Source organism: Atractosteus spatula, chromosome 3, assembly GCF_055471065.1.
Source record: "Atractosteus spatula isolate fAtrSpa1 chromosome 3, fAtrSpa1.hap1, whole genome shotgun sequence".
Classification (NCBI taxonomy): Eukaryota; Metazoa; Chordata; class Actinopteri; order Semionotiformes; family Lepisosteidae; genus Atractosteus; species Atractosteus spatula.
Window position 1 is genome coordinate 12,687,261 of NC_142708.1, and position 12,343 is coordinate 12,699,603.

Here is a 12,343-nt window from a genome sequence, read left to right on the forward strand (position 1 = left end):
CTGTTTCCTGTGCTGCCCTGCAGGTGGATATATACTGTACAGTATATAGATCAGACAGCCAGAGTGAAGCTTCCTCAAAAAAAACAAGATTTTTCCCATAGATAGGTGTCCTACTTATACTGTATGTTAATGCCACCTGTCATTCTTACTTTTCTAACTATTTCTAACTATTAAAAAGCCTGCTTTTAGTGTTCTGATAATCTATGCATTGCACATTACCTAGATGTGCCAGGAAAATACCTCTATTCATATTTCAAGCAAGGCCATTTCAAATGAACAGCCTGTATAAGTCAATCATAAATTAGCCACTTAATGCTTTTCTTCCAGAACCATTAGAACTGTTGGATGAAGTTACTTTTTGAGCATTTGACTGTTTTCTAATCCACCAGAGAGTGGAACACCTGAATATACACTCACAAAAAACAGCGAACCAAAGTTAAGTAACACCAATATAATAATTTGTGCATATTACAGAAAAGTAGACCATAATGAAAAAAGAGAACTATGATAATCCCGCAACCTGTGTCTACAAATGGACTGCTTCATGTGTCATTTTAAAAGCCCATTTTAAGATTAAGATTGCAGAACTTAATATCTGCAAGTAAGTAATATCACTTGGACACACTTTGTTTGTGTTTGTCTTTCAATATAACCTATAAACAAAAATAAATGCACATAAATAATGACTCATGAAAGAAGGCAAAGAAATCAAGATCCAAGTTAAGATTGTTAAAACAATCCTTCATCTTAATAGCAACATGTCATGGCTATCAGTACTACTATGGGAAGGTGATAGCTGAAACTAAAACAGCTCTTTCCAGTGCTTTAGGAGCCAAAACACAAAACATGTAAGACAAATGTAAAAAAAATATTTCTAATTACAAGGATTCAAAATTCATAAGGTATTATTTTGTCAACACTTTATGAGACTTTACTATGGGAGCAGTACAATCTAAATCACAATGTATAACTGTTCAGTCTGGCCATCTTTAGGGGCCCACTGATCCCAACGGCACAGTGGGAATCAGTTATCAGATTCTCCAATTGTATGATTCGGTATCATGACATTTGTTTTACTGACTGGCCTTCACAACCTGGCAGGCAGATTAGGATTTCTCCTCCTCTCTATTCTCAACTACAGATGGAATTTTTTTTTTTGAGCCACTAAAGGCAGCAATACAATATCAAAACGATGATGTGCATTTTTTAGTTATTTTTAAAGTATCGTTATTAAAAAAAAACATGAATATTTATGTTGTTGTATTACTTTCTCTAGAAAAAGTACTGTATAAAAAGTACAATGTCTACACAATTCGATGTGTTCCAAAATGTGCTAATAATAAAAAAAGTCTTCAGTCAATAATGTAGATTTTTACATGAACTTCTATATCATTCTGGAGACATCCACATTTGGATAGGAAGGTATGATTACCAAGACTTTGCCACTGGGTACTAACATTAAATGTTGTTTCTCTTTATGTATTAATTTATTGAGTAATTGGCATACAAATTTACTGTAAAATGGCATCATTCCACGAAACGTTTTGTCGATTTTTATGTGTGTGTGGTTATCTTTTGCTCATTTATTGTATGTGAGTGGTTTCTTTGCCCTTTTCATTTAACTTTGTTTTTCCGAAACTGACAATATGACCTCAGTCTCAGCCTTCTTTCTTTTAAAAGTCTTTTAAAAGAAAGAAGGCAACCTGACCCAAGACAGCTCTTTCTCTAGGTCACATGCTCTGGACTACAGGCTTCTTAAATGGGATGGTGTCAAAGTCGGCTGACTAGTTAGGCTTTTATGTTCAAAGCAATCCACAATCTTGAAATTGCCTTTAAAAGCGAGCAACTAGCTTCACTTTTCTTTGCAGTTCACTTTTGCACATTCTCAGCGTTTCAGCACACTAAAACGGAAAAAAGAAAAACCTGAAGCAGGAAAAAGACGCCCCTCCACCCCTTTGCATAGTCTTTCAGTTCATCCCCCTGAACCGAGGTCCTTTGAAATTATGAAGAAGGCCTTTGTCTTCAGGGTGCCTCTGTTGTCTTGCCTGCATGGTAAATATGCAGTTTCCACCAATAAACGTGTGGGAGTCAAAGCTGTCTAATGCAATCCTGGGCATCTCTCTGTGATTGTCATGTGAGTGTGGAGGGGGGGGGAGGATCAATTTATTCTTCTTCTTCTTCTTCTTCTTCTTGGTTAGCGTATATCCCAGCTTCCCATCGTAGTGCCATGGAACTTTTCCTTCGAGTCACTCTTGTTGCCTCCAGCACCTGTTGAAACCAAACCAGAGTACTCAGTCCTCTGAATACCACACAAACTTTGCTCCCAAATCTTAACTTTCCACTTGCCCTAACAGTTAAACTCTAAATCCATTTGATATTATATGCAGCAAAATTGGATACTGTAACACTTGAGCTAATTTCACTTGTTTTTATTCTGTCCCACTTTTCTGTCCATTGTCGGAAAACTGCTTATTCCCAGGAAGGTTTGGGGTGACCTGGAGTCTATAATAAAGTACAAGTAGGGACAAATGCCTGGTTTGGATAGTGGTCTATCACAGTGCCCCATTATTATTGAAAATGGGTTATTATAAAAAAAAATGTACATATTTCAAGCTGAGTATGTTTCAGATTTGAGTGCTGAGATCTTGAAAACCCAAATATGTATTTTTATACTTTATATACATATATATATATATTATATATATATAATTTGGGTATGCCTAATGCTCTATGTTTACTGTGGAATCTGTAACGATAACATGAAACCCACAAAAATTCCAGCAACCAATTCACACAAGGAACTGTAACATGAAATAATGCTGAAGTATGGTGTTATTTTTTACAATATATTTGTCTTTATACTAGAAAATTACTTTCTCTTTGTTTGGCTGATCCACACTTTTGCTCTTTTGCCTACATTCAATTACCTCTAATTAAAAATATATAGTCTCACACTGAACAGTTCTTCCTAAAATGATATTCAGACCAGAATTTAATGGTTAGAAAATAGGTCATTTTGCCAGCATAGATAAATTCTGTGTTTGCTCCTCTGACAGTACTAGAAGAAAAGAATCCCTGAGCAGAAAAATACATTTTAAAGAAAAGCAGGGAAAAGGCGTCTCAAAACAAGGTTAACTGACACACAGCATAGAAAAGAAGAAACAAGCAGAAAAAATTGCATAGTTAAAAAGAGAATTTGGCTTCTTATTGAGAGGCACCAACTGCACATACTGTACTCCAACATACAGAACAATTCTGACAGTTGTTCTTTCAAAACACGTTATGTGCCAGCTTCATGAAGTAATCTTTCTAATCATGAAGTAAACACTTGGAGAACTAATGGTGTGTAACAATGGAAAATTTAATGGTCAGCTATATAAAAAGACCATAAATTAACACCCTAATAATAAAAAAGGAAAACAGTCTGGCATGCCAGCACTTACCAGGTGCATAGTAATTGTTACATAAAGACCAGCTCCAGATTGTATGTTAGGAAAAGTATTTTTTGTTGTTGATATGAACCACAGACGTCTATATAATCCCAACAGGACCACATACAATGCCATTATGCCTTGTATATACAATTCAGGGAGTACAAAGTTCTTTGCTTGCTAATCCAAATAATATTGTTTTCATCTTAAAAAGATTATGGTCCTGTTTTCTATTAACCTGATCGAATGTTATAGTGTAAAAATAGTATTTTGTTTGTTGTCATGTCTAAAGAGAGTGGATTGCAGTACTTTCATTTTGAATAATGTACAGTGCCTTACAAAAGTATTCAGACCCTTCCTGTGGTGTCCCATTTTGTAGAATTACAGTACAAAAAGATGCATACACGTTGTTTTAAAATGATTTTTGAATGTTTGCATTCAAAACCTGAAGGCTGAAACTGAGGACTTCTAAGGGTAAGATACGTTACAATACTGTAAATGCCAGCAAACACTAAAGAGAAAAAACTGAAACATGTTGATTGCATAAGTGTTCAGACCTGTGAGCTCAATTATTGGTATTGGTACTGTATACACTTCTTTTTTGGCAGGTCTCTACCACCTTTTCATACTGACTTGGTAAATTATTTGTCCATTTTTCTTGACAGATTTCTTCCAGCTCTTTCAGGTTGCTTTGTGATAATTTATTGACAGCATTCTTTAAGACTTTCCAAAAATTCAATTTCTTAGTTCAATGTAGCTTTGGCCTTGAGAGTTGATATTGTCCTGCAGAGAGGTGAATTTCTGCCATTTTAAGGCTTTTGCAGACTGCAACATGTTCCTGTAGGATCTACCTGTACTTTACTCTGTCCTTTTCCTCTTATATTCTAATGTGCTTTACAGTCACTGCCTATAGAAAAATTCCATTAGCATAATGTTGTCACTACCACGTTTAATTGTAGGGAGGATGTTGACTGGGTGATACATTGAGCCTTATCTAATGCTTAATTTTTGTCTCATATGACTACAAAATCTTTTGCCATACTGTATGTTTGCAGTATCGCTTAAGTGGCATAATGTATAATTTTGTGAAGTGTTGTGGATATTGTCGACTGATGCACGTTTTTGCCCTTTCAGCCATTAAACTCTGTAGCTCTTGTTGTCAGTTGTCACAGGCTTCATAGTGGCAATCCCTCAAAAGTTCCCTTCTTGTCCAGCTACTCATGCTAGGACGTCTGGATCTGGGCAATGTCTAGGTGGTATGATGGGCCTTTTAATTCTTTAATTAATTGAACAGACTGCAATCAGGGGGAAATTTTACTTAACTATTTTTTGTACCCCATGTCCTGTTTGTGTTTTTCAATGAATGTATCCCTGATTGGCTTTGAAAAGCTTTCAAAACAACAATAATTCTGTCTTAATAATTCAGTTAAGGTACTGTATACCTATGATACTTATTATAGGTATTATTGTTCAAAATACTTTCCCGTGTGACAAAAATCAATTAATTATAACAATAATTGTTAATTTAATAATTAACACAAACACAAGGAGGCTCGTTTTGAATGTTAACGGCTTCTCTACATGAGCTTAGACCTAGAACAGTATTTTCCATAAAGAAACATACAAGATAACACTGCTTCTTAAAGCTTTGCATTTACAGTAGTTCTAAACAGAAGACATTCCATGTTCAAAACAAAAATGTACGAAAGTGATAAGCTGGAGAACGTTTACCAGGTTTTTTTTAAATTTAAAACGGCCAAACATGAGGAGGAAAGAAAAATATTTGGTCCATTGCAAAACACCAGCAATGGTTTTAATGTGAAGCAAGTGCCATTTAATAAGAAGAGCTTCCGAGTACTGAATTCAAATAGTCTATATTAAAAGGTGATTAAGTCACACTGAAACAAACTCTTTTGTCTGGTTTAATTGTACATTAGGAACAATGAAGACAGTGGCACAGTGGGGGTTGGTGCATGCAAAACCATACACATGCAAAGACAGAAAATAAACAGAATTCAGCCTTTAGGCAAGCACTTAACAGGTACCTCAGAAGTAACGTCATTAGCGAGCAATAAACGGGCGTACTGATGGAAAGGAAAGAATCAACATTAGTCAGTCAATGTGAAACATTGGAAATGGTGTAAAGAACAATATTAGAAAATACAGCCTCCCCTTTGCAGCACATGTGGGGCTTTACTGTAGCCAGCCAGATGCAAGGTAGTCAATGTAAGTTACTTTTTTTCCCAAGATTATCACTATACTTGTTTTATGAGTGATTAAATGAAATGTTCAGGATCAAAGCTGTACAGTATATGCAATGAAACAATGGAGGCTTAAAAAAAGGTTTTAGACGTGTGGTGCTTAAAAACATCACAGATCTTGCAGTTGACAAAAACAGTTTCAAAATAGGGACACCTGCAATAAATCATCATTTTGACTTTACTTAAACCTAAATAAACCTTTTAATTAACCTTTCAATTGTCCCTGCCACATTATTGTTTAAAAGCTCCAATATTTTCTACCTGAATATGACTTGCTCTCAGTGTTACATTAAGGTAGTGTTGTGGAATCAACAGTGACAGAAAACATTTTTGTATATAAATGTGGAACATAGGTACAGACTTTTTGAGCAAAGGTAGCCACACATCCATGCAAAGGGGATACTGCTGCAAATTTGTTTTTCATTTAAAAAGATGACAATAATGCAAAAACAGTCAGCACTTGATATATACAGTATGCTACAAGACTAAAAACCTCCACTTTAGGAGCACCTTGTAGCAATGAGTCATTTCCTCTCTTTTGGTGTCTTCTTTTCCATGTGTAGAATTTACATTTAAAGATAAATAACTAGTTTAGCTTCAATGTTTTCATTCACTGTGAGTTCACATGTTCTATTATTCCTTAAACAGCAACGTTCAGAACACCTTGGTGACTGTAAATATGTTTAACTGCCAAAAGTCTCAGTACATTTACTAAAGATTAATTAAGGAATTTATAAGTGGGAATTTATACTTAATGTAAGAATATTAAAGAAAATTCCAGAAAGCATCTTGAGCAATGCTGTATTTCACTGGTGAGCTACAAATGCGCTATTTAATAAGCTGCTCTTTATACATGTTAATTCATTTAATACATAATTAATACAGGAGTTATAAAATATTATTGCTCTAAATATTAAGCATACACACACAACATTAAAGTTTAGCAATAAAGGGACATTTCATGCAGGCATTATACTTTATGGTATTGACAAATACTCTAAATATTTAATTTTAATTTGCTTTATTAATACTTTATTAACTCTATATATATTAGAAAATTAGAAAATATCTAATAAAGGTGCGTAAAAACATTAATAAACAACACCTTAGTATAACAATACCTCAGTATATTTTTTCTATAACCTTATAATTTAGATTTTCAAGCATAGAACAGAAATATAAACTAATTATTTTTCAAGTCTGCAAATGAATTCCTGCCCAAACAAAAGAACAAAAACAAAGAAACAAAAGTAAGAAAAATAAAAAAATCAAATTTGCTTCTAGTTCTAATTTTAAAACAATAAATAGATTACACAGACGTTAAGATTTTCTTGTGACCAACTGTTCTTATGTTTTTGTTATTCTAAAACATTTATGGAAAACCTTTAAGTTGAACGAACCAGTATGACATTTCATAATCTTCCAAACGGATATTCAATTCACAATTGACTGGGAACTTGAATCACATTCGTCTAACATGGAATTTGTATCATGCTACTGTAAATACACGAGTGCTGACTGTGATGGAAAAACATTCATTACACAGTGATGACTGATTTCACAGTGGTTACTGAGTAACATCTACTTACTGATTGGTTTAAAACCAGTGTATGTGCAGTACACTAATATGTTATCTACTTTGCAATGTGTCTTTCCACACATTGAGAATTTAAGACCTTCCCACTGTCAGACATAGAATGACTTTATTACTACCAACAGCAGTCCATAATCATATGTTCTTTGTCCCAACCAAGTCTTCTATAGCAGCCTTCACAACAGAGGCTGTAACACAATGTTTTCTGATGTGGAGATGTATACTGTATGCAGTATATAGATTTCCTTTGGAAGTTTGCAGGATTAGAAACAGTATAAAAGAATCATATATGATTATCTAAAATAAATATAATTTATTTTAGAAAACTGAATAGCAGAATAAAATGGAAGTCTTGGAAATGACTTGTCTCTTGACTGAAAAGCTGATGATTTAGGGAAAAAAATCCCAAAACATTGGTAAAATAATAGATATATTAAGATGAGATTATGAGTGATAGTATAAATATTCATTATAGAAAATTATTAAACAACTAAATCTGTCATTTTTTATAAATTATTTCTAGCAAGTGGGATGTACTTAGGATTTATAGTTTGATATTTAGTTGGATACTAATTAATGCATTTCATTAAGTAAAGTGCAAGCTGGTAAAAAAAACTCATACTAATTTTTGCCTCTACATACAAATTAAATGTATAGTGTATCACATTTCCAGTGTTTGTTTTCTGACATACCTCCCTTTAAAAGACCATTAATTGTTTTCTGCGACAGAGGATGTTTCTTGTCATTATTATTTAAAACATTGTAGAGACAACCATTGTAAAATCTATACATGTCCAATCAATTGAAAAGAATATTGGCTGGATGTCTTGTTCAATAACTGGCAAAAATACAGTAAATAAACAACCATATACAGTAAACACATATCTATTGGGAAACTGCAGAACTGGGTAGAGGTTTTTGCATCACAAGGCCATCAGGGAGAATTTACTATTGATGCTGATTACTAATCTCAGAGCCTGCTTAACTCACATTCAATTCAGCAGTTTCCTGATATGTGTATGAATATAATTGTGCTTCACCTGAAAGCCGACCTTGATGAAACAAAACATCAATTGACTGAAATGTTCAGCAAAAAGCAGCCTGACTTGTTTTGTAATTAGCAGAGTAATTAGTTTTAGTGTTTTTAACAGGAAAACAGATTTGTCCAAAGCAAGTTTAAAGGGACTTCACATGACAAAATACACTGTACCTTCAAATAATACCGAACATTATGTATACACGATATCAACTTGACCAGAAGTGTGAAATGTACCATTGTAGTTTATATTAAGGAAAGGGAAAGTCTAAAATTTCAACACTTTCTACTACTTTAGACAAAGAATGTTAAGTAGCTGAGATGCTTAATATGGTATTACTAAAAGCACTTAATACTGTAATTAAATGTAAAAGTGTTCTATGATTACTGCGAGAATTGACCACAGGGAACCTGTGACATGGAATTAGTAGTACTGTGAATTAATGTGTAGGAACACACATTGCCACTTATCCCACATGTTGATTAGAATGATGTTGACATGGATTCAGATTCATGTCCCATGCTCTCAAATGACAAGGCCTCCCATCAGAAAACACATTTATACTGTACATTGTCATTTGCTGCCTGTAATTGCTTGGATCTAGGTTTGTGTGGATAACAATGGATGTGGATCAAAACGAGAAACCGGAGTGAAAAGTAAGGAAGTCAGACAAGAAAGGTAGAAAAACCGAGACTTACACTTGCATCCTCCACCTTCTCTCGCCGTTTCACTTTATGTGTCTCGAAATCCTCCATCAGGGTCTGCATGAAGTTCTTTGGACGCTGGCTACTCCCTGATTCGTCACTGCCCTGGTCCGAGAGAGGAGACGGCAGAGGACCTTCCGACGAGGGGGAGGTAGGTGGGACAGATCGAATTTTTTCAATCTTCCCTGCAAACGAGAGAAACCGTAAGTTATAAATTATCAGCCTGCAAGATTAAGCACAGAGGTTTGGGCGTCGTTGGGATACATAGGTTTGCCTTTTTACAGTGAGCACAAGTGACACTGAGCTGGAAGAATGGATGCAAGTGTCTGCAATTCGTGTCAATGTCTCCCATTGCATTTGTTTTGACACCTGCTTAACTTCACTCTCTGTTATCCCTCTTTTTAGATCTTAGTTTTTCAACTTCATTTTTACTTTGCAGACTCTGTGCCACATCATGTCAGTTATGATCTAATTTAAGGGTATGATCCGAGTACAGTAGACAAACTCTATTATGATTGCCTGAGAGACAGAGATTAATGTATAAGAAGTCAAGCTCCATTAAGAGCACACAGGTTTGTCTTAATTTAAATATTTTTAATATTTTCAAGTTAAGGTTTATATATTATGTATGTTTTTATTATCATATTTTATATTTTTTTCTGCTTTCCTTTTAAAGAAAACACCTGGCAATCTGAGGCTTTTCAATTTTGTATAATTTTTGGAATGTTAGATACTCTGTCTATGATAGATAACTCAACTCTTCTCAAACCCAGTAATTCTGAGTGCTTTAATTTTATTCTCATTACATTTTAACACATAAAGGATTTTTCGCAATCCTGAAAAACAATTATTTATCTAAAAATTGTTCTAATTAAGGTTTCATTTGAATTTTACAAACACAGCCTACACTAAAGGTCCTACAAATGCAATGAATCAAAAGAAAAAAAATTCTGAAACACATTAGAAATGTTTTGTTCATCTTCAGAAATGAAGTCCTGAAAAGGAAAAACAAGTTCTACATTTACATTAAAGGACATTTTGCTGCCAGGCAGAGTACAACATAATCTTTATCATTATTAAGGATATTGGAAGTATATTTACAATGGGTCTCATACGGGAACTATAACAGTTTTTTCGATCAACTTCAGAACAGAAAGGCTTAGATGGCCTAAGAGATGAATAGTAATCAGAGTACAGAAGTCATAAGAATTGTATATACAATTCAATTCCTGTAAATGGAAGAATTTAATTCTTCTTCTAGTTGACTATTTTAGTTTTAAACAGAAGAGTGTGAGGGGACCTGATTCATGTATTCAAAATCCTCCAAGTATTTGGTTATCGTCAGAGTTAACCAGATGAATTCTTCAGAATCAACATAAAATCAAGAATGACAGGATGCATGTAAGAACTACTGGGAAATGGAAATTTTTACAAAAATGGGTGTGGACGCCAGGAGCAAGCCACACAGCCACATTGTTAAGGCTGACACTCTGGATTCTTTAAAGAAAGAACTTGATTAGATCCTTACATTAATTAACAACAAAAATGGATCAAATTGCCTCCTCCAATTTGTAACTTGTGTTACATTCTAGGACATGAAGCTAAATTTAAGGGTAATATTTAAATTATCAGCCTGCAAGATTAAGCACAGTCTTAAGCACAGCGGCAAAGATGTGAATTTTTAGTTGTAATTCAAATGAAACAAACATATAAAAGCAGTTAACCTTATATTAAATGTTTTACATACTCTATGGTGCTCTGAAAACGTTGGATGTTTTAGGATGAAAGGAAGGATTAAACATAAAAGGTGAAAAGAAAACATCCCTTTGAAAACTGAAATTGTTTTGCTTTGCTCCTTTACTGTCAATCAAAGCACAAATACTGTATAATAATTCAGCACAAGTTGCAATCTAATCAAACTTGTAACAAATTTCCAGCAGTTAAACTATGTAAATCAAGACTCAGCTCTCTTTTACCCAAAAGAGGTACAATTGATTCATAATGTTTTAATAAAATCCCACATTAATGTATTGTATTTCTTACTACTACCACCAGAGGTCACAGTGACTTAAAGGCTGATGTGAGCGATGAACAAAAATGGCTCATTTGGATTGGCTTTTTTATTGTGTAACATCCAAAGCCAAACGTTTTTCAAAGGGATACACAAACTGCATACCCACCTATGATGTGCACCTACAATCTTCTGGCTCAGAGAAATGAGGTCAAGGATATCAGAACCCCTTACTAACAGTAATAATATGATGGAAGAAGGGATGCAAAATGATGAATGCAATGTACAGGGTGTTATTTAAATATTAATTATAATTAATATTATAATTATATAATATTTACTTGGAGTTATGGAGGGTAAGCTCTTGCTCTCTAATTTTCTTTATACTGTTACATTTGTTCTCAAAAGGGGGATTTAGGACTTGCTTTGCAAATATAAAGCTTTAGCATTATGTGGTAAGTTATTTTTAAATGCCTGTTTGTATTGATCAAGGCAATAACCAGGCTTTTCAAACTAGCCACAGACAAGATGATGCTTATTTGATAACCCCTGTGACGTGCCCTGCTCAATCCAGTCTAGACGGTTGTCATACTGATGCTCTAGGGAGAGAGACCTTTGGTTGATTCCTGGAACCAAGAATGTACTTCAATTATCATTACCAGCTGAGGAAAAGAGAAGTATTTTGCAGAAGATCACAGTTTTTGTGTGTCTTCACTGGATTTCCTATTAGCATATGCATAAATTCTTTAACAGCACAACATAAAAAAAAATCACATCTATGTCCATGTAATGCAAAACATCTAAAGTGTATTAACTGTTCAATTAACATTGTTTTACGGCATCATCATTTAATCCTCCCTCTTATTATGAATGACCTTAAAAGCAATATTTTTCATTTTGAAGAAATTCTGAAACATGCAATTGAAATATGCTGGCAAATGCCACAAAGCCATTTTTTGGGTGAAGAAGAAAAGAAAAGCCTGTGATTCATAGTGCCGAATACAGATGTCTTCATTCCAAGGCAATCTGTAATGCAATCTAATCTGTTGGAATGCAAAATTAACGAAGTAGTGAATAATGGACAATGTGAAGCTAAATATTGGTATTTCCTGGTACAATAAACCAGTGATTGTATGCTATTCTTTTTTTTATTAAAAATACTTGTGACTGGTTTGAAAACAAATCTATGAAAACTCAAAGATGAACCTTCTTAGATTATTACTGTAAATTAAGAATTTAGTCATAGTTATCAATACATAAATTGTGTGAATGAAGGGTTTAAATGTTTAAATCTGTAAGTAAAGT

At 34.0% G+C, this 12,343-nt stretch overlaps 1 protein-coding gene across 2 annotated transcripts in view; it reads right to left on the reverse strand.

The window, feature by feature from the left end:
• Nucleotides 1-2,084: 2,084 nt before the first annotated feature.
• The window catches only part of LOC148837434 (PALM2-AKAP2 fusion protein-like), a 51,941-nt gene continuing 41,682 nt past the window's right edge, over nt 2,085-12,343 (reverse strand). For both annotated transcript variants that reach the window (XM_088910200.1, XM_088910201.1), the window contains exons 3-4: nt 9,022-9,212; nt 2,085-2,268 (exon numbers count right to left, since the gene is read on the reverse strand). In XM_088910200.1, the coding sequence (XP_088766326.1) occupies nt 2,164-2,268; nt 9,022-9,212 (296 nt within the window). In that variant the 3' untranslated portion in view covers nt 2,085-2,163. The remainder of the gene's footprint in view (nt 2,269-9,021; nt 9,213-12,343) is intronic.